At 45.3% G+C, this 26,534-nt stretch overlaps 1 protein-coding gene across 3 annotated transcripts in view; it reads right to left on the bottom strand.

Moving 5' to 3' along the window:
* Nucleotides 1-26,534, bottom strand: part of CCDC181 (coiled-coil domain containing 181) — a 376,110-nt gene that overhangs the window by 95,102 nt on the left and 254,474 nt on the right. For 2 of the 3 annotated variants that reach the window (XM_085622985.1, XM_085622986.1), the window contains exon 4: nucleotides 9,549-9,632. The exons of the other annotated variant lie outside the window; for it this stretch is intronic. In XM_085622985.1, the coding sequence (XP_085479111.1) occupies nucleotides 9,549-9,632 (84 nt within the window). The remainder of the gene's footprint in view (nucleotides 1-9,548; nucleotides 9,633-26,534) is intronic. 3 annotated transcript variants of the gene reach the window in all.

Below are 26,534 nucleotides of genomic sequence, written 5' to 3'. Positions count from 1 at the left end.
TTGTGATACTGTCGTATGGGCAGAGAGGTCTGGATCCGTATGGGATCGCGAGGCCGCCGATTATAAGAGGTCTTGGTATGTATAGTAGGAATTCCCTGTCCTTAGGTGGTAGATATATGTGGTTGCACTATTGTAAATAGGCCCTAGGGAGGGGGGGGGGTAACGTTCTGGCTGGGTTAGTGAGGCTCTGATGAGCGGGTTCTATCTGATCCGAAAACCCAAGCAGAACATTTGGCGTCACGAACCGTTTACGAAACCTGTGTGCGTTGTGGTTGTATCGTGTTTGCTTTCGGCGCGTGCGTGGTTTCGTTTGTATATTATTTGTGTATAATTGTGTGTGTAGTTTTTTTTTTGTCTTCTCTTCTTCTCTTTCTTCTTTCTCTTTTTCTCTTTTTCTTTCTTTTCCGAGATGTTTTCTAGAAAGTCGAAATCTACTTTTAAGTTGCCCGTTGATATTCCCGGCTGGGATTCAACACCTTATGAAGCCTTAGCCCGTGAGTGGGCTGATTCTACTGGTTTGAGTGAGAATTGGAATTCTTTTTTGGAGCTGGCGGAGCCGGCTAATGTGATTACTTGTTTACAGAAGGCGCCGGTATCTAAGGGTGATGAGCTTCCCGTTTTGGGGCGCAGAGGTTGGATTGTTCTGTCTGCGTACAGGATTCTGCATGAGAGGTTGTTGAAGTTGCAGAAATTGCATAAGGATGTGGAAGCGAACTTTGTTGAGATTCAGAATGCTCATACTTTGTTGCGGTGTCAAAATAAGTTGCTTGCTGACAAACTTGAGACGTACCAAACTATTGCCGAGAGGGCGGCTGTGCGAATTGCTCGTTATAAATACAAGAATCGGCGTGGTCGGGTTTCGACACGAAAGGTGCGTCTGGTCGTGGCGAAAGCCGGACTGGATTGGAATCCTGATGAATGGGATGGTAATATCTGGAACTCGAGTGATTCTCCTTCCTCGGGTGAGGAGTCTGCCAAGCGCGAGTCCTCTCGCTCCGGCCGTGCTTGTAAGTCTGCTTCTTGCGCCTCTGATGGTGCACCCCATGATTGCGCTCGTCCTTCGAGTGGGGTCGATGCTTCTTACACTGATTGTTCCTCTATGTGTACTGGTCGAACTCCTTGTGTTGCTCGTCCCACGGTCTCGGTGCATCCAGTTTTTCGGCGGAAGTTGCAGCAGGCTCCCGGTGCTCCGAATGGTATTGCTTTAGACTCTTTGGAGGATTTTACTCAACAAGAAATTAGTGATATTTTGCAGCGATTTCGGCAGCGAGCTGGTGAGACCTTACTCACATGGATGGTGCGCCTTTATGAACTGGGCGCTGCTGGCATTATGTTGGATGCTGGCGATTGTTTGAAGTTTTGTTCCTTGAGTTCGGATTCTACTGTACAGGATCATTTTCGTAACTTTAATGTTGGTGGTCAAATTTCTTTGCTTCAATTGGCGACTGAGGGTTGTAATCAAAAATATCCTACTGAGTCTGACTGGCCTGTGAATGACAAACCGTGGTATACTTTGCGCGATGCTGCACAACGTCTCAAAGAGGAGGTGATGAAAACGGCAATTTTTTTTTATACTGCTGACAGGTTGCTTGATGGTTTGTTGACATCTTCTGTGCGGAATCGTATTATTCGTTCTTCCCCGGTTGCTTATAAGCAGGTCATGATGACTTTATTGATTAATCAGACTGGTAACATATTGTCTATGGTGCTGGAATCGGTACGCCAACTCGGTGAGTTGGGTGAGTGGTTTAAACCTGAACGGCAATCCCGGCCTGACACTCGTACTCCTGGTGACAATAAACTTACTAGACGTGATATGTTTTTTGGTCTTATGGCCGATGGTGTGCGGAAGGAGGACATTGACGGTGAGACTACTTCTCGTTTGTGGGAAATGTTTCGCAAACGTGGCTTGGATCGAAAGGAGGGTGCCCGGCGTGTTCGGACGACTGAGTGTGATCGTGGTTTTTCTGACGGTAGCGGTGATGACGACCGCCGTGGGCGCTCTGATCGTCGTGATGATCGACGTTATGTACGTGATTTGTCCCCCCGTCGTGAGAGAGACAGGGAGAGAGAGGGGGAAAGAGAGAGGGGGAGAGATGATTATGTTAACAGCAGACGTAGAGATGATAGGGATCAATCCCCTGAGTTGAGAAGGAGAGAGGATCGACACAGATTGGCCGATCGAAACCCGCAGTACAATGCAGAGGACAGGAATCCATTTCGTAATGGAGATGGATATGAACAGGAGGTATCGATACCTGGGAAACGTGAGAGTCTTTATCCTGATTTATCCTGGTACACAGAACGCAGTAAAAATGACTAGGAAATAGATCAAGCTCCAGTACACAGATGGGCTCACAGAGATAATAGACCCTATGTAGATATTGATATTTACTGGAGACATCGTAATGTCCAAAGGGCCCGAGCATTGGTAGATACAGGAGCGGAGGCCACTCTTATTCATGGAAAATCAAAGAAGTTTAAAGGTCAGCCTTTTACAATTACCGGATTAGGTGGAAAGGAAACTCCCACAGTTCAAACTTTACTTGAAATGAGAATAGGTAGAATTCCTAGAAAAGAATACTCTGTATTAGTGGTACCACTCTTAGAATTCATAATTGGAATTGATATTTTGAAAGGAATGACTTTGCACTTAGATGATGGATGTTACCAATTTGGAACTAAACATTATATATCGTCCAGGCCTGTACGGGTTGGTCGTTTAAGAATGCCCCCCATAAAAGTTCCCCAGGCGACAAAAGTGGTTCGTCAGAAGCAGTATCGTATTCCAGGTGGTCATGAAGAGATTAGTACCACTATTCAGGAGTTGGTGGATGCAGGAGTTATAACCCCAGTTACTTCTGCTTGGAATAATCCTGTTTGGCCTGTACGTAAGAGTGATAATTCTTGGCGCATGACTGTTGATTATCGAGAATTGAATAGACATACACCCTCTTTGACTGTTGCAGTACCGGATGTTATTACCCTAATTGAAAGAATCCAAAAACATCCAGGTACATGGTATGCGTCCATTGATATTGCTAATGCTTTCTTTTCGATTCCGATTGCCCCCGAGTGTCAGGAACAATTCAGTTTTACGTGGAACGGGCGTCAGATGACGTTTAGGAGTCTTCCCCAGGGCTATGTGCATAGTCCTACGATATGTCACCGGCTGGTGGCAGAGCATTTGGCTGAGGTACCGGTTCATCCGCAAATTCAGATATGTCACTATATTGATGATATTTTGATCCAAGGCGAAACACAAGAGGAAGTTCAGACCCAATTGGACAGAGTCATTGAGTGCCTGCGTGAGAAAGGTTGGGAAATCAACCCGGATAAATTACAAGGTCCGTCCCAGGCTGTGAAATTTTTGGGTATTAATTGGCATGAGGGGCACCGAGAAGTGATCCCTCAGGTTAAACAGAAAATTCTTGATTTTGCAGTTCCGAGGAACAGGAAAGAAGCCCAAAGCTTCATTGGTTTGTTTGGTTTTTGGCGCCAGCATATTCCTCATTTAAGTCAAATATTGGCCCCTTTGTATCATGTCACTCGTAAAAAGAATGCATTTGAATGGGATAAACCACAACAAGATGCGTTCAGTCTGGCAAAAGAAGCAATTCAGCATGCTCTGGATTTATGGCCTGTATGTGATGGTGATGTGGATTTGAATGTGTCTGTACAAGGCCTTTATGCGAATTGGAGTTTGTGGCAGAAACAAGGCAAGAGTAGAGTACCGTTAGGTTTCTGGACCAAAAAGTTACCTGATGCTGGTGAGCGTTATACACCTTTTGAGAAACAGTTACTTGCGTGTTATTGGGCTCTGGTGGATACCGAGCAATTGACTTTGGGACATGATATAGTTTTGCGACCTGAAATTCCTATCATGCAGTGGGTTATGAGTTCGCCGAAAACTCACCGAATTGGACACGCTCAAGAGGCGAGTGTGATTAAATGGAAATGGTATATACAAGACAGGGCACGTGTGGGACAAAAAGGAGTTGCATCTTTGCATGAGCAGGTGGCGCGGGCGCCATCGACTGAGACTGAGAGTGAATGTTCCGTACCTTTAGTACAGGAGTCTCCTGTTAAGTGGGGTAGACCTTTTGATGATTTGTCGGCGGAGGACAGAAACCATGTCTGGTTTACGGATGGTTCAGCAAGGTTCATAGGGACGAAACGGCATTGGAAGGCGGTGTCCTATAATCCGATCACACAAAAATTGCTGAGCACAACTGGTGAGGGTAAGAGCAGTCAATTTGCTGAACTCTATGCTGTTTATCAAGTTCTGAAACAAGAATTACCTGGCACATGCCATATTTTCACCGATTCTTGGTCTACTGCCAATGGACTGGCAGTTTGGTTACCGACTTGGCATTCCCATAGTTGGAAAATCCATTCAAAAGAACTGTGGGGAAAAGAATTATGGCAGGAGATTTGGGAAATGCTCCCACAGAGTACTGTTACAATCTTCCATGTGGATGCTCATACCCCGATAGACTCTCTTGACAAATTCTTTCATAATATTGCAGATGAGAAATCTAAAATTGCTGAGGCAGTGGTGGACAGGCAAGATTCTGATATTGCGGGATTGGCGAAATGGGCCCACCAGAAAGCAGGACACTTTGGAGAGAAAGCCACTAGCAGGTGGGCTGCTGATCGAGGAATTTATATTCCCCTAGATTTAATCAAAAATGTTATTCTACATTGTCCCATTTGTCAGCATATCAGGCAGCGCAAAGTGCCCCAAACTGTTAAAGGTCATTTACATCGCGGGAAATTACCTGCTCAAATTTGGCAGATTGATTACATTGGTCCACTTCCTATGAGTAGGAATTGTCAATATGTTTGCACTATTGTTGATACATACAGTGGCCTGTTGGTGGCCCTTCCCTGTAAGCAAGCTACCCAATTGAATACTATTAAAACAGTGGAATTGATTATGATGTATTATGGTGTGCCATTCCAAATTCAATCTGATAATGCATCCCATTTTCGTGGAAGATTGGTACAGGAATTCTGTGTGGAAAACAATATTGAATGGGTGTTTCATATACCATATTATCCACAGGCCTCGGGTCTTGTGGAGAGGTTGAATGGCCTGCTGAAAGATCAGTTACGTAAATTAACAGATGACAAGTATAAGAATTGGCGAGACTTTTTGCGTCAAGCGCTATTGATTTTGAATAACCGTCCTTTTCTAAATGCTGAATCCCCACTTATGCGTTTGTTTCCTCCGAATGTTGATGCTAAGCCCAATGAAATCAGAGAGACTGTGATGTACTGGGAAATTACTCCCGGAGCTTTGGCTCCATGTAGAGCGACCCCAGGGTCGGCAGGTTTAGACTTGCATGCCATGGATGACACCGTTATAAAAAGTAAGGATCGAGTCATCATTGAAACTGGTGTTGGTGTTCATATACCAACTGGGAATTTCGGATTAATCGCCCCTAGATCGGGGCTGGCTGTAAAAGGCGTTCAGGTGCTTCGAGGGATCATTGACAGTGATTTTCAGGGAGAGATTAAGGTGCTCCTGCTGAATAGCAGTGAGGTTGACTTACTGATACATCAAACTGACCGAGTGGCTCAATTGCTAATAATGCCTGTTTTCAGTGGTGAGATCACAAAAGGCACTGCCCCAACGTTGCTAACTGTACGAGGCCAGAAAGGTTTTGGCTCCACAGATAATCCTGGGGCCAGAGTTTGGGTGCAGTCGCCTAAGAATCCCCCTGAACAAGCAGAAGTCATTGCAACCGGTCAAGACAACACCATTTTAGTTATGAGACCAGGGAAAGATAGCTGGGAAGCAGTCCCGGCTGACAAATGTTACTTACGAGAATGAATAATGCCTGTATTTGATTCTCTTTCAGATCATTCTTTGGACTGTTGCTGCAGGATGTGTCGGCGTTGGACTCCTTTTGGGCTGGTACGACGAGAGAGGAGGGATCCCATCAACCCGGGCTGAGTTGAGAACCCGAGTGTCGCGTTCCTTCGCTGCGTGGGATTCGTCGTCGAACTTTTGGATTACGTTAGCCAAACGAGTGACTAAAGCCCCTCATTTCTGCTTGACACCGATGAGATCGGTGACTGACATTCTAGCGACTTGTTTAGTTGCTGTCCCTGCTTCATTGGAGACTTTGACTCATATTTTTAATATATCGAATGCTCGCCCCAATGTTCTTCTGGGCGATTTTGCTACCCATGAGTATTGCCCCTTGTGTATTGTACTGTCAGACCCGATACCCCCCATCCAGTCCCAAATAGTTACCTATAATATCACACAGGGTGATTTGTGTTTTTTCCTTACTTGTGATCCTAGTGCGATTTCTGAATGTATGCGTTTAAGATTGAAAGGTGCCACTTCATTCACCGCTCATGAACGAACTTTGTGCCTTCAAAGGACACCGAAAACATGTACTTCTGTTCAGAATAACATGACTTGCAAGAGTTTGGTAGTTACCCCCAGTCATTATCGCACGATGTTACTACCTGCCGGATGGCTTTTCTCATGTGGTAATACTTCCTGGCCATATATCCCCGCAAATATTTGTGGAGGCCCTTGTGCCATTACTAGACTGAGCTTGTTGATGTTTTCATCACATCCGAATGCCAACTCTCGTGTGATTCGAGATACAGTGAGGTTACAGGAGGATTGTGACTCATCTTTACATTTATATTCCAAGTCTGAATACCTTAGCCTGGCTATTTCAATTGTTGGTGTTCCTGCTTTGGCAGTTTATAATGCCAAATCTATTGGGAAAATGGCCTGCTGGATGGTAAAATCCATTAATCATACTTCTACAGTCCTGTCTGACATGCTATTAGACGCCCAGGGTGAACGTAGAGCTATCTTGCAAAATCGAGCGGCCATTGATTATCTTTTGCTTAAACATGGACACGATTGTTCTGATTTTGAGGGTCTTTGTTGTTTTAACTTGTCGGATCATACAAAATCCATTCAAGCTCACATTGATAAACTACATGACTTGACAGAAGAAGTTAGAAAACACATTGACCAGGGCTGGTTTGACTGGCTCTTTAATTGGTTACCTGATTTGCATATGTTACGTCAGATATTAGGAGGTATTCTGATTACTATCGGCATTTTGATTTCTATCTGTTGCTTTATTCAGTGTATTCCTTCACTATTTCAATTCTGCACACCTGGTACTAGACATAGATCAGTTAGTCTTGTTTCATATTATTCTTCCACAGATATTAGTTCTGTTTAATGAATGTATAATAGACTGAAGTCAAGGGTGAAATGTTCTGCTCGATTTTCCCGGCCTTCTTGTGAGGAAAAGTAATTGAATGTGACTTCAGTCTCTTACCATTCAAGTCTAAGGGTTAGAGTAGTGAATGGAGCCTATTTACTAGGCACTTCGACATGATCCTGTGCTCTTCCCCATAGATCAGGGCTTGCACACATAGCCTAGGGGATAGATTCGTTAGTATTAGGGATAACCTGTCCTGTAGTGAGGGTATTTCATGGAGCCGTGCTGAATTCAGGCCTGGTAGGCCTCAAACGGGAGAGACTCCATCTTTCTTTCTGCTCCGGCAGCTTGGGATGCTTCTAGGTCAAATGTAATGTTTTAGTTATGTGGTGTTATTCGCTTGGAGAGAACCGGTTCAGGCCGGCCCTTATCGAAGGATTGTATTTTTTCTTCATGCCGAAGACACTACATCAGGCCGGCCGGCTGGGAACGTGTCCTTGGTACGGGGAGGTACAAGAATTTGGTGGGCGGCAGGTTACGGGCCGGAATTTTCCATGAGGAAACGCACCTCTATATTAGTGAAAGTCTGAGGCCGTTACATGTTCAGTCCGTAGGCGGCATCTAGCCGTTAGCAGTAACGCTACTACTTATTCCAGGGAAGACAGACGCCATCTTGAAGGCGGAGAAGAACCGAGAGACAGATACTCTCCTAGCAGAATAGCCAGAGAGGAGAGAGTAGCCGATAAGGAAGAGGTCCCAGTGACTCGGAGAAGGGTGAAGAGAACAGCGCATAGTGGTGCAGACATGTATCCGTGACTGCGGAGGTGTGACTTCCAGGCGAGCCGAGGCACAGACGAGAAGGGAACCTAGATGGCCACTGAGTGCAGGCTACACACTATTAAGGTGATGTCGACCCTTTCTTATTAGAGTGTACAACTTAATCTTTCACTTTTCTTTGCAGGTTATGTGTTATATTGTAATGTTATGTGATTGCGTATGTAATGAGTAATAAAGTACCCAGTTTGTAGTGAACCAACATGTGCTGCGTGTTCTTGTATGAGAGGGTAGCCTATTCTTCTAGTCAGCTGCGGCTACATGAACAGATGTTAACCCTGATCAGGTAAGTGGTAACTGAATAAGGGAAAGAGGAGCCCCTCGAACCGGAGAACAGGCTATGCTTGAACTGGCAGTCCTTGTGTGATCTGATGAATAGTGAGACTGATTCCCTTTTTGTATGTTATGGTGATCATAGGATGAACTGTTGTATAAGACTGCCGTCTGGGTAGAGAGGTCTGGATTCGTATGGGATCGCGAGGCCGCCACTTGTGATACTGTCGTATGGGCAGAGAGGTCTGGATTCGTATGGGTATGCGAGGCCGCCACTTGTGCTGAGACTGCCGTCTGGGTAGAGAGGTCTGGATTCGTATGGGATCGCGAGGCCGCCACTTGTGATACTGTCGTATGGGCAGAGAGGTCTGGATTCGTATGGGATCGCGAGGCCGCCGATTGTGCTGAGACTGCCGTCTGGGTAGAGAGGTCTGGATTCGTATGGGATCGCGAGGCCGCCACTTGTGATACTGTCGTATGGGCAGAGAGGTCTGGATTCGTATGGGATCGCGAGGCCGCCACTTGTGCTGAGACTGCCGTCTGGGTAGAGAGGTCTGGATTCGTCTGGGATCGCGAGGCCGCCACTTGTGATACTGTCGTATGGGCAGAGAGGTCTGGATTCGTATGGGATCGCGAGGCCGCCGATTGTGCTGAGACTGCCGTCTGGGCAGAGAGGTCTGGATTCGTATGGGATCGCGAGGCCGCCACTTGTGATACTGTCGTATGGGCAGAGAGGTCTGGATTCGTATGGGATCGCGAGGCCGCCACTTGTGATACTGTCGTATGGGCAGAGAGGTCTGGATCCGTATGGGATCGCGAGGCCGCCGATTATAAGAGGTCTTGGTATGTATAGTAGGAATTCCCTGTCCTTAGGTGGTAGATATATGTGGTTGCACTATTGTAAATAGGCCCTAGGGAGGGGGGGTAACGTTCTGGCTGGGTTAGTGAGGCTCTGATGAGCGGGTTCTATCTGATCCGAAAACCCAAGCAGAACAGGTGCATTACCCCAAAGCACGTGCCACAAGTAGCTATCACCTCTTTCATCGATAGTTTATGGTCTATCAAAATGCCTAGATATCTTGCTATTTTTTTTAGGAAAGGGAGAAGGGGCGAGCTCCGTGGGACACCAATCAGTTGTCAAAAGGGACTGTGCCTTTCCAAACAGTAAAATCTCAGTCAAACAATAAACAAACAGACTGCCCAGCCATCAAGGCCGCCCCATATAGTTACCAAATGCGAAATGTTCACTGTCCACAAGACACCATCATCCCAGGTCATCAGCGGTGCGGTGTGGGATTTGCGGCCGCTCAGCATCTGAGGCAGGGTACAGAGTAGAAACAGAGTTGGCATCTGAGTCCAACGCATTGGATGCCTTGCCCCCATCCGTGGTTGTTCTAACTTTCCATAATAAACAGATCACACCAATGAAATCTGACATAACAGTTTATAACTGACTTATCACTATACCAGCTGACTCCTACTGTATTGAGCATAAGTTTTCCTACAGTCATAAATTTGCAAATATGTTCAAAATTATATTTAACGATAGAGGACACAATCCCTCCTAAGAAGACCTAAAAAGATTTTCACAGAGAAAATCTTCTACCGTCAGAGTTTGTCAAAGGGGTAAACCAGTACCAAAACTTTTGCCTTCTACGGTAATTTGTGAGGTTTCATGAAACAAAATGCGTGTTCAGGTTTTAATCCAGTGCATCAACATAACTGGCTTTAACATAAGCTTTTCACAATAAACATGTCAGGCCCACTGCCTTTATAGTAACAAATCAGTCCTATAGCTTTGGCCATTGATTTGCCAACATAATCAACTCAGGCCTGTTGTATGAACAAACATTTTCCCACAAGCCATAAAGTGCAACATAAGCACTTTTTCAGTGAAAGCACTCGTCTGCCAAATCAAATGCTGTACTCAAGTTGATAAACATGTGGGTGGGGCCAACGCCCCTTTTTCACTAATGCTTTTTAAAGGTCTTTTTCTTTTGATAATATAAGGCCCGACGGCAGATAAACTGTCAAGTCAGACCAAAAAGAGAAGTAAAGATACTCACCAATTTGAGACAGACCGGGGAACTAGGGTGGGCTAAAGGGGTGGTATTAAGAGTCAAGCATTTATTGAAATTCAGATTTCCTTGGTGTGCGTGAGCAATAGCTGTGCTTCATCTGTGGGATACAAACCCGGGTGTTCTAGGAGCACTAAAAATAGTGGAGGTGTCTGGGCAGAGACTGCAGAGAATTAACCCTTTATAACCACAACAAAACCAGGCCTGTGATAGTGAAGCGCAGCGCTCGGGAGAGACCAAAGTGAGATCGAGCCAGAGAAGTTGGAGATCCATGAAGGCCCTGAGAATGCTAATTTGTAGAAGTTTAATGTTAGTAACCTTAGAAATCGCATTGTAAGTGAACCAGGCTAACTTAGTCTATGTCGTCCATCTTTAAAGTGACATTGTTCTAAACCACATGATTAATTTCGTTTTTCATTCTCTGGTAGAATAAAGAGTTCCACGGAGCAAGCTAAAGACTTTGCTGAATGTTCTGAACGAAATGTATTTCCTCAGGGGTGAGTTTAGCAGTCCCAAACTGAATAACATAATATGTAACAGTTGTGTACCTATGCACCTGACGCTGTGAGCGCAGAATCCCATGTAGTATAATAGTGAGAAAGTATTTGAATGTACTCTGTGGCAAATGTTTCTCTTTGCTTGATTCCTATCGGCCATGAGACTGAGAACCATGTACTTACTTAGTGAATGTATGAACCTTGGTTTAAAATCCTATAAAAGTGTGTGATTTTATGATGTTAGAAGGAGTTCTGTAACCACGCAGGGAAGGCGAATCTCTGCCAGTTTTGTCTTTGAACTCTCCTGAGTTCATTATTCTCTTTATTTTTAGCTTAGCACTTTGACTGAATTTCTATTTGACTAACTGCAGTTTTGCATTTGTACTTTGGATATTTCCAAAGTAAATATTTAAAGCTTAAGACCATCGTGCCTTTCGTTCTGAAAGTCTCCAATGTAGGTAAGTCACAAGACACTACTGAATATTTATTATAAGAGAAAGACGGTCGATCGGCTATCTCCAAAATCTGTACGGGGATTAGACCACTCCTGAGCCGAGAAAATCAGCGTGCGCAAGAGAAAAGAGAAAGGCATGGGTTTGCATGCTGTCAGCCCTTAGGATATCCTGGTACTCCGGACCCCAAAGAAAAGGTAGAAGACATTCCTACTGACATGACACTACAAGTCAAAATACCAAACACTACTAGTACCTAGAGCCATGCCCTGGGCTGCTAGCGAAGGCTGATTCCCGTGCCTTGGAGGTTAAAAACATTCTTCAGCTTCATTCCCAGACGCACTCTAGCAAAAACCATATCAACGATGAACGAGGTGCCTCAAACATCTGTTTCTCAAAAGAACTGCACTGCATCCCAATCCGGCCTCATCTGGCAGTTTGGTCCGCAGATAGGGTCATGAACATGCAGAAAGTGGCTGGAAAAATGTCTTCACATATGCACTTGTTACTAAGTCATCTACTTTTTTATGAAGCAGGATGGGCATATTCATGCGATTCACATAGCTGGAGGGATCATCATTAGGTCTCGCCTGATCCAGCGCATGCGCTGGATCAGGCGAGACTTTTAGTGAGGGCTTAAAATAATTCTACCATGGCCGGCCTACAGCTTGCGTGCATATGCGCGGGCGCGCGCTTACGAGCACAGGAGCCATATGGCTTTCCTCCTCATGCTCATTAAGCGCATCGCTCGCCGCGCTTGATCGCGATCACTTTCACTTTCGCCTTTCTTCCCACCCCTCCTCCCGCCGTTTGCATTCACTGCATGCTTTCCTTTTTCTGGCCAGAGAGTGGCAGTATCCTCTTTGTCATTTATCTAACACTAGTCAAACGCCTTGTATTCTTATAATTATTTGGTCTCCTTTGTGGATTTTTTTGGTATTTTGTTTTTTAGTATTTCCGTAACTAGGCAGGCGTTATTATTTAGGCAGCATTGCCTGTGAGTCTGCCTCGCTTCTTCGTCTCTGCGAAGCCAGGGAGTTGTCATAGACTAGAGCGATCCACCATTCAAAGCCCTGTACTGGAGGGAGCGCCTCACAGTCTGACTGGCTCCACTCACCAGTAGTTTTGAAATACATATTTGCACCCCCTTTCCCCACCACCGCACAACAACATGAAGGGGTTTACATATTAGTAAGTTTCGGACTTATTTTCTTTATCTCATTAACAAAAATTGCGAACAGAATATAAGTAAATAACCGAATCCGTCCCCATTCCTTTCACATTCCTCTTATGACGTGTGTGCACAGGTAGCATTTATTCATCTCTAGTATTAATTGACACCGTTGAATAAATAGAATGAAAACTGCTCCGGAATGTTACTGTGCCTAGGAGCCTACAGCACTTCCTTCTCGGTAATGCGTCCAATAGGGCTATGACGGGCGCAAGGTGCTCTCAGTCCTCTGATCTGAATAAGCTTTAGGGTCAATAGATTCTGTACAACCTCCAACGCGGTTTCAAGGCAACAGTCGGGTCGTCACTTTTTAGCCCCGCCCATTCCAAGTCTCCCTCCTTGCTGGGTATGGCAGACTATCTGGACGAGCTCCTGGACGAAGTAGAGTCTCGGTTCTGCAGCTCTACTAACAATGCTGACACCAGAAGAGTGGCGAAGACCAGATCCCAGACCAACAGGTTGTCACTGTGCACCAGTCTTTTTTAGGATCCTATTAGTATTTTAGGGTAATCGCTAGCCCAGTGTAACGTTAATAGCGCTTCTGTTATGTAATTCGTTTGGGTCCACGGTCTGCCAGCCTTGGGCATGGGGAATTTGGTTTTAGGACAATAACTTTGCTTACACAAATTCGTTTTGTTTATCCTCACCTTACATGGCCACCACTGGGCGCTTAATACCTTTATTTTTAACATCACTTTTGCTAAGGTTGCTAAATGACTTCTTGGCACCTAGGACGCAGGGATAAACTCATGTGGCTCAATTTAGCGCCATAACGGATTCTGGGTTTCGTAGTCTTGGGGCACTTAATTTGTTCCAGTTTCACGAATTCACATGAAATTAGCGGGTTATGAGTTGTAAAAGAAAAGCCTAAAACTGGAGCACTTGCTACTCTGCGACATCAAGCCATCTGGTAACGTGACATGAAGCTACCTGGTAACGTGGCGTTGCATGAAGTTAGAATGTCTGTTTACAGTAACTTGTAGTAGTAAGTGACGAGGATGCAGAACCTTTTCCTGTACATGCGTGTTTGACAAACGTTTTTGCTTTCCAGTTGTCTCAAAGTTCTCTACATGAACCTACTTTATGGAGACTTTCTTAGTGCAGCATTACACCCTTGTCGTCCACTATTCCATGCCACTGTCTGCATAATTAAAGTTTAACCCTTGCGTACAGGTGTCTAATATTGGATACTAACAGAAAACTCTACACCACACCTAATGGATTCAATAGAGACTTTCTAGTGCAAGACAGAAATACATAGTCTGACACGTAGGGCGCGAGTCAAGAAAGGTTGAAGCTTTGTTCGGGCCGAATGTTTTGCTCTAGCTCGGTCCTTGCCCATAAGAACTTGCTCGTTCAAAAGAGATAGGCAGGCATCCCAGCCATTAAGTTTTTCCATCCTTTAATGCATCTTTTAAAATCGGTATCTACCAAACGAGGTACAGACGAGCGCATTTCAGCTTAATTGTTTGGCTGTAGAGCTTCACACTTCCACGCGGTAGCGCTGGAACAATTTTCAGAGTGGGATGCTCCCATCAATGTTATATCACAGAAGTCATAGGAATTATGAAAACTGTAGTGTCACACTAATGATAAGTGTAATAAACTATGCCCGTTCAGCAGGAGAGGAGTAAGGGTGTGGTATATAGCTGGTGGTGCACTTTGGAGTACTCCGTCTCTCACACATATTACTAAATAATGGTGGGATAGCACACACTATAGACTGCACATTATCCTTTGAAATGGCCACTAAATTTGCACAGACTGGCAGCTTTACTGATAAAATTATATAGCACAGAAACAATAATGTATGGGAACCGTGCTTCACAAATATTTATCGTTTGCACAGCACCAAGTAAAGTGCCTGGATTTGTTTTGATCATGTTAAAATCTGTTAACATCATTTGTTCAAACTAAAAAAAAAAAATGTGATTTCAGCTTTTCTAACTACTCGAAATATATCAGCAATTTGTACGGTTCATTGACAGGTATTTACATTTTGTTGTGTTAGAAAAAATGACATCCTACAACCTTTCCTTTCACACTTTCTCTACCCGAGCAAGTTTGTCACAATAGTCACTTTACAAAATGTTCTCCCTTCACAGTTAGAGAAAGAAAAGTAAATACCAATCTCCATGTTAAAAGAATTAGTAGCAATTTGTCAGTTCAGCATCACTTAAGCACAATCACAACACAATTTCACCACACACTTCCACACCTAATAATTTCAATCCAAGTCACAAATTTCCACTCCACACCACATACATCCACTCGACTCCAAAACAAAACACAAGCATTGGCATAGCCAATAGGTCTCACCTTTGGGACCTTATAAGTGTTTAGCCATGCAACAGTTGATGTTGAACCAAGGATATTGTGCTGCATAACTAAATACTTATAAGGTCCCAAAAGCGAGACCTATTGGCTATGCCAATGCTTGTTTTTATAGGCACTGTTGGATGACTCATGTTGAACTTTACCTATCAAATCAATGACATGCCACAGGGTCCGAACATATTTGTTCCCAGAGGACATTCTCTCGTCTGGGAAAAGCACATGCCACTGCTGCGCATAGGGTCGACTCTATGAAAGGATAGACTTTAGATGTTTTCTTCCTAGGGCTTTTTTGTCTTACATATAGGCACAGTGAGAGGGTTAGACGTGGACTCATCAAGAGTAGCTTCAGAATAAATGGACATGTAAAAATTAGCTCTGCTACTCAGAAAGAAGAAAGGAAAAGAGGCTTTGTTTCACTTCTGCTGTTTAAAAGAAGTTAAAGTTACCAAGTTATTGCTAAGGCCAGAATCCCAAGGCACAGCCGAAGTTAGAGGCTCCGCGGCAGACACCCCAGGATATTCTACCTGCCTACCTGAACAGGGACTAACCTGTGACCCGGGGGAAGGGGGAGGGGGGGTGGGGAAGGGGGGACAATAGTGTCTCTAATGGCTGCCTGTGGTGGAAAGCCACAAATCCCATGACTAAAGAAAGAATATGACGTTTGTACAGTTATCTTTATTAAGGGTCTTTGTGGTTCAAGCGCAGACATATGCCACTGCCTAAACATGGCTTAGGTCTGGCATGCAAAAGGTTTTATCTAGGTTTGGCAATCACCAACTTCTAAAGCCCATCATTTAGTCAAAGTTATATATCTTTTTATATTTTTCATAACACATTTGTATGTATTTATTGGTGGACTGTTATAGCATGATAAAGAACCAGTTGACATCAGAACAATTCAGAAAGGAATAGTTGCGTACATACAGTGGAGAATATAACATACAATGACATAATACAGTAAAAAAATATAATATAATGCAATATAAGTCTTCAGGTTACATCAGGTAAGAATAGCACATAAGGATGTAAAAAATGCAGTACCCATGCTGAAAAAAACTACTTCAGTTAGAAACAAGCATTTGCAGAGCCAATAGGTCTGGCTTTCATGGACTAACGCATGCACAAACGATGCAGGCAAGCATTGTAAGCTAAAGCCAGAACCGATGGCTTTGCCGCTATGCATGTTAATGGAACCCTTTTTGCAAATACCTTGGAACTTTGCAGTGCTGAACAATACTAGGTGTTACCTTTTATTACTAGCCATGGCAATCATTTTAATTTATCATCACAGGACACATGGAAGGCTGGATCCAACGTATCAAGTAATCCAACATTTCACCTACTGGCTGAACGTAGATTTCTGTAGTATGTGCTCTGATGTTAGTTGCTAGTAGTATTTGCATGTTCTATCCCAGATGGCTTGAGAATTCACAATGGCATAAAAAATCCATTACAAGATGGCCACCAAATAGCACACATGTACAGTGTCTATCTTGTAATGGATTTTCAAAAAACATAAGAAAATCTCTTATCACATAGCCACTGTGAATGCAATTGCTTTATCGAGTGACCAGCTGGTAATGAGTTTCATGGATATTGGGCTCCTGACAGCTCTGCGGCAATCTGTAGGTTTCTGGTCACCCTTTCCCCTCTCCCCTATGGGTCGGGCCTCTATAGCTAGAATGTTAATACTGCCGCTGCTCCTTTACCTCTTTGCAGCGGTGCCTGTGATACCTACTAGGGCCTACTTCAAAGATCTATGGAGCCTCCTTTCTGAGTTGGTGTTGGGGGGTGGGAGCCCAAGAGGGTCTTTATTCGTATATTGCAATGCCTGACTCTGGAGGTCCTGGACCTGGAACGTTACTTTGCAGCGGCTCAACTACAGTGGCCCATGCTGTGGTTGGCTCGCGACGCAATGGGTGAAGGTAGATTGGTCAGTGATGAACTGAATGCGCTAGGACTAATGGAAAGGCTGTTGCTGCCTGGAGGCCCTTCCAGGGGTACAAGTAGACTGGCGCACATTGCAAAGTTGTACTGGCATAGATTTATTCATCCACACCGTGGTGCACTGCTATACGCGCCTTAATTGCCCATGTGGAGCATGCCCGGGTCGCGGGCTCTGCTGGATGCTCATGACCCCGCACCTTGACGCGAGGCGGGTGTGAACAGCATCAGGGACTTATACACTGACAGGGCCCTGCGCTCCTTCCAGAAACTGCAGGACAGCACTATGCTAGGAGCTGACCAATCCCTGACATATAATGCCTTGATGTTTGAGGTGAGGAATACTTTGATGGTGGGACGGGAGGCCCCTGCGGTTCTTGCTGGACTGCAGTGTATGCTGACGCACGTATTGGGTCACTGAGAGGTCACAGTGCTTTATGCGGTGCTACAAGCGGCCGATGCGGCCATGGCCCTAGTAAGCCCAGGCGGGATGCATGCCTGGGTACCGTGCTGACTTCTAAGCAGTAGGGTATGGCACTCGAACTGGTGAAGCAGGTTTCCCGTAATGCTCATTTGAAGTTCACCCAGTTTAATTATTTGTACCATACTACTTCACCCCACATCGCCTACACAAGATGTTTACGCAGTGGCGGCTGGTGACATTTGAAAGTGGTGCGGCGTAAAACAATTACTGTATTTCACTGCGGTGAGCGAGCGAGCCTGAAACACCTACGGGGGGTGTGAGGAGGTTCTCCCCCGAGAAAATATTTTAAAAAGAGTGGACAAATGGTGCATTTTCAAGCAAATTTGAGAAAGCAGAAAGGTTAATAAAGCAATTGTGAATCTGTTCTAACAAAGACAATGACTGGCAAAACTGTCAGTCTAATCGGATGCATATCAGATGTCGGCCAACCACGTGCTTTGTCCGTCTGTGCCACTGTGTGCTAATCTTTCACAAGTCTAATGTGCCCCTGTTACTAATTGACAGGAGAGGATACCGGCGCTTCCCTCCGATACAAAAGAGTAAACATTATGGCTAAATTGTTTGTTTCTGCTGGGGGTGGCCACAGATACATGTCTCATGCCTACCACCGACAAGGCTGTCCGTCGGCTAATAGCAATATTGCAGAGGGGGGTTACGAAGGGAAAGGGGAGATAAGATCAGACATGTAGAGTGAAGCAGAGGAGCAGAAAAAGAGAGAGGGGCCGCAGGAGAAAGAAAGACATGAATGATTGGGGAGAGAATTAGGAATTAGGAACAGAGGGGCAAGCAGAGAGAGAGAGAGAGAGAGAGAGAGAGAGAAAGAGAGAGAAAGAGAGAGAAAGAGAGAGAGAGAGAGAGAGAGAAAGACAGAGAAAGGAGAGGGCAAGAGACAGACCGGGTGAGACACATAGTTACGGCCCGGCACCGATAAAGAGATAGAAGGGCAGAGAGTGAAGGAGAGAGAAAGCAGAAAAGAAGAGGGAAGCAGAGAGAGGAAGAGAAAGGACGGGGCGAGTCAGGTTGAGACATCTAGTTAAAGACATAACATGTAAAAACTTTTTTTATACAGCATTTCCTGATACTGGCTTTATGACCCTTTAATTTGATGTTATTGTCACCCGGTTCTATCGTTTGTACTGTAACGACCTTATAAGGATGAAATGTTGGGCTTACATGTCTAACCTTCGGATTACATCCAGACCTCTCCAAAAGACCTGTTAATCCCCTGACCAATTCTATCGAAAACCTGTGACCTACAGGTGACACCTGCATGTCTGCAGTAGGCACAGTAGCCTTCTGAGCTGTGTCACAGGGACTGGAACGTGTGCGCTGATTGTTTTATCGCTAATGGAACCTATGGTGTGAAGGTTAGACATAAATCCTCACCCTATGGAAATTATCTTACAAAACTATTTTACTGCAACTTGTGACAAGTAAGTCACAAATACCCGTATGCTGGCCGCAGGCACCTTAACACACTGAGCTACCTACTGAACCTACGTTTTACATTCACAGTGGCTTTCTGGATAACGTATTAGTGCTAAACAACAAAACATATATCATAAATATGTTGAACATAATATAACATGCTTAGACACGACAGAAACATGGACCTGGGAAACTTCCAATTCTTGAGCTTTGATAATGCAACTGGTCCAGATGTCTCTCTGTCTCTCTCTCCCTCTCACCCCTCTCTCTCCACTCTCTCATCATTTACCTCACTTTAGCATCAGAGTGATAGCCCTAACAAAATACAGCATATTATTACATGCTGCAGATTCCTGGGTAAAACAGTGCCAATTTCCAGGACTGAAAGGGTGCACTGAAATGTTTAGGCCTGCAGGCATCTTTAGCTTAGGGAGTAGGGAACGGTGGCCTCTGAAAGCAGAAGGTAACAGTGCTGTAGGCGTACTCGGATCTGACTGCATGCACTAAGTCTAACTGACCTGCTGCCTACCCCGGGCCAGACCAGTGGACAAGACCACAAAGAAGAAGTGTCACACTACCTTTCAACTCCAACGGCTGCATTTTACTTATGGCACTAGGGTCAAAGAGGGGACTGTGTGAGTGCTTTCGATCTGAAAAGTTAAAAAGAGAACCAGGTTTGCAATAGGATCATGCTCTTGTTATTTTTAGCCTTGTGATAGCATTTCTAATATATAACGGTGCTTCTCACAGCTCTTGAATGATGATTTTGGTGTTAAGCTGCAGACGATATTTTTTCACCTGATCGTGGGTATTTTGCGAATATATTTATTTCCGTGCAAGCCAACAGCGCAGGCAGCAACTGTTCAGTGTCTGGTGTCTCCAGACTTTTCACATTTTATTTGGCGTAAAAACCCGTTAATCAGGGATTATGGATTCTTTGGATTTTTTCATGCCGCGTGTAGCATTTGATTGCAAAGTGCAGGTGGAAATGGCAGGAACAGTTTAAAGATTCTGAAGGTTTGCTGATTTGCTGCCTGACGGCTCCCCGTTTCCCTGTTAAATGGAGACCCGGGATAAACCTACCAGTCGCAAATAAAATGGTAATTGCTTCGCCTGACTGAAATCTCCTCTGCAAGGCGACTACCTCTTTAGTAGAAACTGGAAGATGCTCCTGCGCTCTTGTACGGCTGAATCTCGGTTCTTCATGTATGCTCTCACTGACCAGGCTTCCATGACGCAAGCTCTCAGGCCGGTCACTGCACCCTTCTCTGCACTGGTGCCCCTGGTAACGGTTCTGGCCTGCTCCCGGCACCCTCCGTGCTCAGGCTGATGAGCAGTGCCATCTTGGCCATATTTACTTAATCAAATTACAGTGGCGGCTCCCCCATTGGGGCGTCAACCACCCCTTTCTCGAAGTACGAGAAGGCAGAAACATAAATGGTAAAAACTACCATTTATGTTTCTGTTTCTCGCACTGCGAAAAAGCAGAATTGCCTGGAATGCCTGGTTGGGGGCGGGCGGTCCTGCTCGAGTGCAGGGGGGAGTGGCTTACCCACTGGTGTGGGTACTGACTGTTTGGTTGGCCCCAGGGCCGAACAAAGCAGTCATGCGCACTCCACCTTTTTCTCTATGTAGGCTGCTGCATGCAGCCTACATAGAGAAAATGGCCCGGCTGGAGCGCTCTTCGCTGCGCCTCACCAATCACAACGCTGCCATTGCAGCGTTGTGATTGGCTTGGAAAGGGGAGGGAGGCTGCCTGCTGGCTGCTTCCTGTCCCTGCAGCAGGAACGCTGGACCGGCTGCACCAATACACCGTGAACTGGCAGGAGCAGAGGCGCGCGGTACCCTGAAGTAAGGTACGTTTTATTTTTATTATTTTAACCCCGCAACCCCTCCCGCGAGCATGCCGGCTGCGGCTGCGTTCAGGTAAAAGCACAATAAAATCCTGGACATTCATCTGGCTCTTGAAGCCCAATGCCAGTCCTTGGATAAGGATACTCCTGCTGCTATAGCCAAGTTAGATGCGTTGGGTAAAGAGCCTCTCAAACTATTGAGGGAATTTCCTTTATTATCTCTTGAAGGACTGAGCCTCCTACTTGATAAGATTAAATCTTCCTCTCCTATGGATCCTATACCCCTAAAAACTTTGAAGGAGTGTAGAAACAGTACTCTGCCACCTATGCTGGAAGTTATGTCAGTCAGTGATAACTTTATTTCGGCCATTAGACCATAAAAGTGCACATAAGTACATCAGCAGGTACAATAAAACAATAAATAATTTTACAATTTAAAAAAGAATTAAACAAGACGTTATCATATGAAAAGTAAATACAGAGATTAATTTAAAAAGATTCGTCTCCTGCGCCACATGCCATATAAATAACGAGATACGGCAAATACAATAGGGGGGTGGGTATCATAAGTTAGGGACCTAAGAGCCTGCTTAAAATGACGAAAACCCAAATTCCTACAAATGGGAATTAACCAACATTTTCTAATTGCAGAGTATTCAGGACAGAAGAACAACACATGTGAAACGGTCTCCAATTTGTAATTACATGCGGGACAACTTTCCTGATTCTGCGTCTGCCACTTAGCTGAAAAGGACCTGACTGGTAAAGTGCCGTGTCTAAGCTGGATGTATAATTTTCGAGCAAGCGGGGGTTCGATTTGATCCATGAATTCCTCAAATTTTAAGTCAGGTTTAGCTGTGAGGAACTCAGAAGTCAATCTACCCACTGTTATAGAGCTCGAAAGTATTTGGAGATTCCGTGTACATATCAGTGAAGCTAGTTCTTTCTTTGTTAATCCGGTACAAAAAGTTTCTGGGGAATCCCAGAATTCCGGGAGTCCTAGACAGGCACTGGCAGCTTTGATATGTTGGAGCCAGTGAATCTTTTTAGATTTAAGGAGAGGCCAGATCGCAATGAATTCAGCTCTGTATGAGGCCAGTTCAGGAACCGACCACAACCTTTTCCAATACAAGATTGGTCTGGCACTTACAATCTCATCTATAGATACTAGGCCAAAATCAAATTTCAAGGGAGTCAGAGGCGTACTAGAGGGGAGCCCTACAAGTGTTCTTAAAAAGGACTGCTCAACCTTAGTAAGGATCTCTGTTTGCTTATGTCCCCACAAATCAGCCCCATAAATTACGGCCGCTCTGGCCTGTCGACAAAAAATCTCCAAAACGGGTGACACTGGTTTATAGGTCGATTTTTTAAAAACTTTAGTAAGACCCCCCACCAACTGGGAAAGCTTAAGCGTCGACTTGGCTATCTGCTTATCCCAGTTAAATTTCTCAGTCAGGGTGAGGCCTAGGTAGACAAAAGTTTTAACCCTTTCAAGGGGAGTGCCGTATAGAATTGGGTTTGGACGTACCCGGTTAGGGGGGTTAAAAATCATAAATTTTGTTTTCCCCAGGTTGATTTCCAATCCCCGCTGCTCACAGAACTTTACAAAACCATCGAGTGTGTTTTGAATGCCCGATGATGTTCTAGACAACAACAAAGTGTCGTCTGCGAACATCAGAGCGGGCACTCGTCCTGTTACCAGTTTTGGGGCATCGTTGTTTACCACACTATTCAGATGGTCAACAAGACCATTGATGTAAAGGCTAAATAGTGTGGGAGCCAACACACACCCTTGGCGGACACCTTTGTGGACAGGAAATCGATCAGTAAGGTCACCATGCTTGCCACATCTCACCTGGGCAAAATTATTTTCATGGAGCCTAAATAAGACTGCTAACAAATAGGGCGGGAGGCCCAAATCAGCTAGAACCTGCCACAGTTTAGCTCGTGGAACTAAGTCGAAAGCTGCCCGCAGGTCCACAAACACAAGGTAGAGGCTGCCACCCTGCTGGAAGTTATGAATAAGTCCATTGTTCAGGGCTCTTTTCGAGTAGTATGGAAGAAGGCTATTGTAAAGCCCCTCCTCAAGAAACCTTCTTTGGACCCTGGTCTCCTTAAAAATTTTAGACCCATTTCTCTGCTTCCTGCTCCTGCAAAGATATTGGAGGCACACCTCAACTCTCATCTCTCCACCTTTCTTGAGACCAGTGAGTATCTTGACAATACACAGCACGGATTCAGAAAGCATCATAGCACTGAATCCGCACTCACTGTTGTAGTCGATAACATCAGACGTAAGGTGGATATTGGCCAATCTACAATACTGGTCCTATTAGATCTCACAGCCGCATTCGATACCCTGTCTCCCGCCATTTTAACTTCTCGGCTCAGTGAGGCAGGGGTTACCGGACCGGCCTTGAATCTTCTCGACTCTTTTCTCCTTGATAGAGAACAACGAGTAAAGCTTGGAAGTTTCCTCTCCCCTGCCAAGTCACTACAATGCGGGGTGCCACAGGGGTCGGCTCTTAGCCCGACCCTGTTTAACATCTGTGTGGCCCCCCTTGCTAGACTATTAAGATCGCAGGGGATGGAGGTGGTGTCCTACGCAGATGACACCCAGATTATGGTGTCACTGGTCCATTCCTCTGTCCAGACATCTGCCATTGGCTTTAGGTCATGCATGCAGCATGTTGCAGATTGGATGATTATCAACTCCCTAAAGTTAAATGGCGATAAGACAGAGGTCTTGGTCTTTGGGAAAGATCTAGACGTCTGGTCGAGTGAGTGGTGGCCTACTACTCTTGGCATCTGCCCCACCCCCTCATTATCCGCCAGAAATCTCGGCGTGATCTTTGACACCTCACTCTCCATGACGCTCCAAACAAATAGGACCGTGGCCACGTGTTGGGGTGTTATTAGAATCCTAAATAGGATTCGTAGCTATCTCTCTTTGCAGGCGCGGAAGCAGATTGCAGTGGCTCTTGTAGGCTCCAGGCTTGACTACTGTAACTCCTTATATGCTGAATCCAACAAAGGCCTGATCCATAGACTGCAAATTGTGCAGAATGCTGCTGCACGTTTTGTTTTGGCCCTCCCTCTGGCATCCTCAGCTACAAATGCTAGGAGAGATCTTCACTGGCTTCCTGTCCAACATAGAGTCTCTTTTAAGATTCTATGTCTCACTTACAGGGCTCTTGTGGCTGACACCGAAAATGCACTTGGATCTTTGCTTACTCGCTACTGCCCTTCCAGAACTCTTCGGTCTGCTGGATTATTTCAATTGGTAGTCCCACGCACTAGATTAGCCAGATGGGGAACGAGAGCTTTTTCTGTGGTTGCCCCTAAGCTTTGGAACTCTCTCCCAATTGAGGTTAAAACTCTTCCCTCTTTGGATCTGTTTAAAAAGGCCCTTAAAACCTGGTTATTTACCAAAGCGTATTAATAAAAGTTTGCTGTTTCTGATTGACGAGCTGGATTATTTGACTTAGGCGCCTTGACGCCCATTGGGCAAAGTTTTGCGCACGATAAGACTCAAATCATTCATTCATGTTAAACAGAGGTTTTTCAGCATCGTCAGTGAAATGAGCAGTGATTAAAGTGGGCAATATCAAGTTCACAATGTTATAAGTATAGGGCTGATGGTGTTTCTCATTGGTAGTCTCTGTGGGATGACTTTGCTAGCCGCTCTAATTTTGCCAAGGTTATGAGGCAAGGTGTCATTTCTCTGCGAGGCATGTAGGAGGCACAGAGCCAGCAGGGGGGAACGGTGCCTTTTTATGTCGGAGTCACAGCAGTTAATAGTGCTCTGCACTCAGCACATGAAGAGACTTTTGATCAGTGGCGGCTGGTGACAAACAATTACTGTATTGCATTGTGTCGAGAAAGCCTGAAACACCTACTGGGTTTTTGGGGGGCTCTCCCCCGAGAAAATTTTGAAAAAATAGTGGGCAAATGGTGCATTTTCAAGCAAATTTGAGAAAGTAGGAAGGTTAATAAAGCAATTGTGAATTTGTTCTAATAAAGACAATGACTGGCAAAACTGTCAGTCTAATTGGATGCATATCAGACGCCAGCCTACCACGTGCTCTGTCCATCGGTGCCACTGTGTGCTAATCTTTCAGAAGTCTAATGAGCCCCCATTACTAATTGACAAGAGAGGAAAAGCCTCTGTGAAACATGCTTTTATCTGAACGCAGCCGCGGCCGGCATACTCGCGGGAAGTGCGGGGGTTAAAATATTAAAAATAAAATGTACCTTACTGCCGGGTACCGCGCGCCTCCGCTACTGCCACGGTGTATTGGTGCAGCCGGTCCCGCGTTCCTGCTACAGGAACAGGAAGCAGCCAGCCTCCCTCCCCTACCCAAGCCAATCACAACGCTGCAATGGCAGCGTTGTGATTGATGAGGCGCAGCGAAGAGCGCCCCAGCCGGGCCATTTTCTCTATGGAGGCTGCATGCAGCAGCCTACATAGAGAAAAAGGGGGAGTGCGCATGACTGCTATGTTCGGCCCTGGGGCCGACCAAACAGTCAGTACCCACAACAGTGGGTAAGCCAACCCCCCTGCCCTAGAGCAGGACTGTCCACCCCAACCAGGCACTCCAGGCACTTCTGCTTTCTTGCAGTGCGAGAAACAGAAACATAAATGGTAGCTTTTACTGTTTATGTTTCTGCCTTCTTGCACTGCGAGAAAGCAGTGAGGCAACACCCCCACGCCCCAATGGGGGAGCTGCCACTGTGTTTACTGGACTAATTCTAGTATGCCCTAGATGTGCTCATGATGATGCAACTTTTATTCACATGGTGGGGGAATGCCCACCGTTGCTATTGACATGGGGTTGGATTATGACACATATATCAGAGATTATTGATGTGCAACTGCCGGCTGATTCCCTGGTCTGTCTGCTAGGTATCACGAAATGCACAAGGCATACTAAGTACTACTTAAAATTAGCGGACTTGGCAATGGGCCATTTCAAGCGCCTAATAGCGATGTCTTGGAAATCTCGGCACCCCCCTTCGGCAGGCTGTTGTCTCCGAGTGGTGCTGAAATCGGTGTCAGCTGAGACTGATGTTATGGTGAGCGAGGCTCGTGTACGAGGACGGGCTGGAGCTGTCAACTTCTGGGATACTATGTACTTAAGCTGCTGGAAAAGGTAGATGCCTGTACATGACCACAGCTAGATACAGAGATGTCTTGTGGTCCCTAATCTCCAGGCCCTGGTCCCCGGTTTGGAGGTGTTGGGGCGACCCAGGAGGAAGCGTCATTGCTCTTTACACTTTTTCACTTCTATTACCCCTCCACGGCTTGACAATTTCACAGGTAGGAGGGTGCTGTTCCACACTTGGTCAGATAATGATGCTTCTGCTGATTGCCTCTCATGACATTTGATTGTTTTAGATTATGTACTTTATTAGTCATTACTGTTGCATAAACATGAGCGGTAGAGTGAGGTGGTTTGTACTTTTAACTTTTTATTCCCTCCCTTACACAAGAGGTAGACTTGTCACTTGTATCTTCTAGACTTTATCTCGAGATGCCTTATCTTTTCTATGGTGTTCGGCTGAGACTTTTATTATTGTGTGTATTGTTGAGACTGACATGTCTGTAACATTCCACCAAGACCTCAATTACTGTTGCTCTTCTAAAAGTTCAAAAGCCAATAAAGAACCGTTAAAAAAAAAAACACATTTTTTGGGCAGCGGGTCACATCCTGCACTAGGGTGTAGAGCAGTGGTGGGGCAGAGAGACACACGAGGGAGGGCAGCAGAACAGTGGAGAGGTTACTACAAGGGAGGACCTGAAGCCTCCTGTAACCTTCCAGGAGTTATCATTGCTTTAAGGGGAAAACATTCTTTACTCTGCATGCGTTACAACGCATGTCATTACCCGCATTTTTTACACCGCAAAAACT

This window comes from Triturus cristatus, chromosome 8, assembly GCF_964204655.1.
Source record: "Triturus cristatus chromosome 8, aTriCri1.1, whole genome shotgun sequence".
Taxonomy (NCBI): Eukaryota; Metazoa; Chordata; class Amphibia; order Caudata; family Salamandridae; genus Triturus; species Triturus cristatus.
Note: the sequence above shows the minus strand (reverse complement) of the source record. Positions and strands in the feature narration are given on the sequence as shown.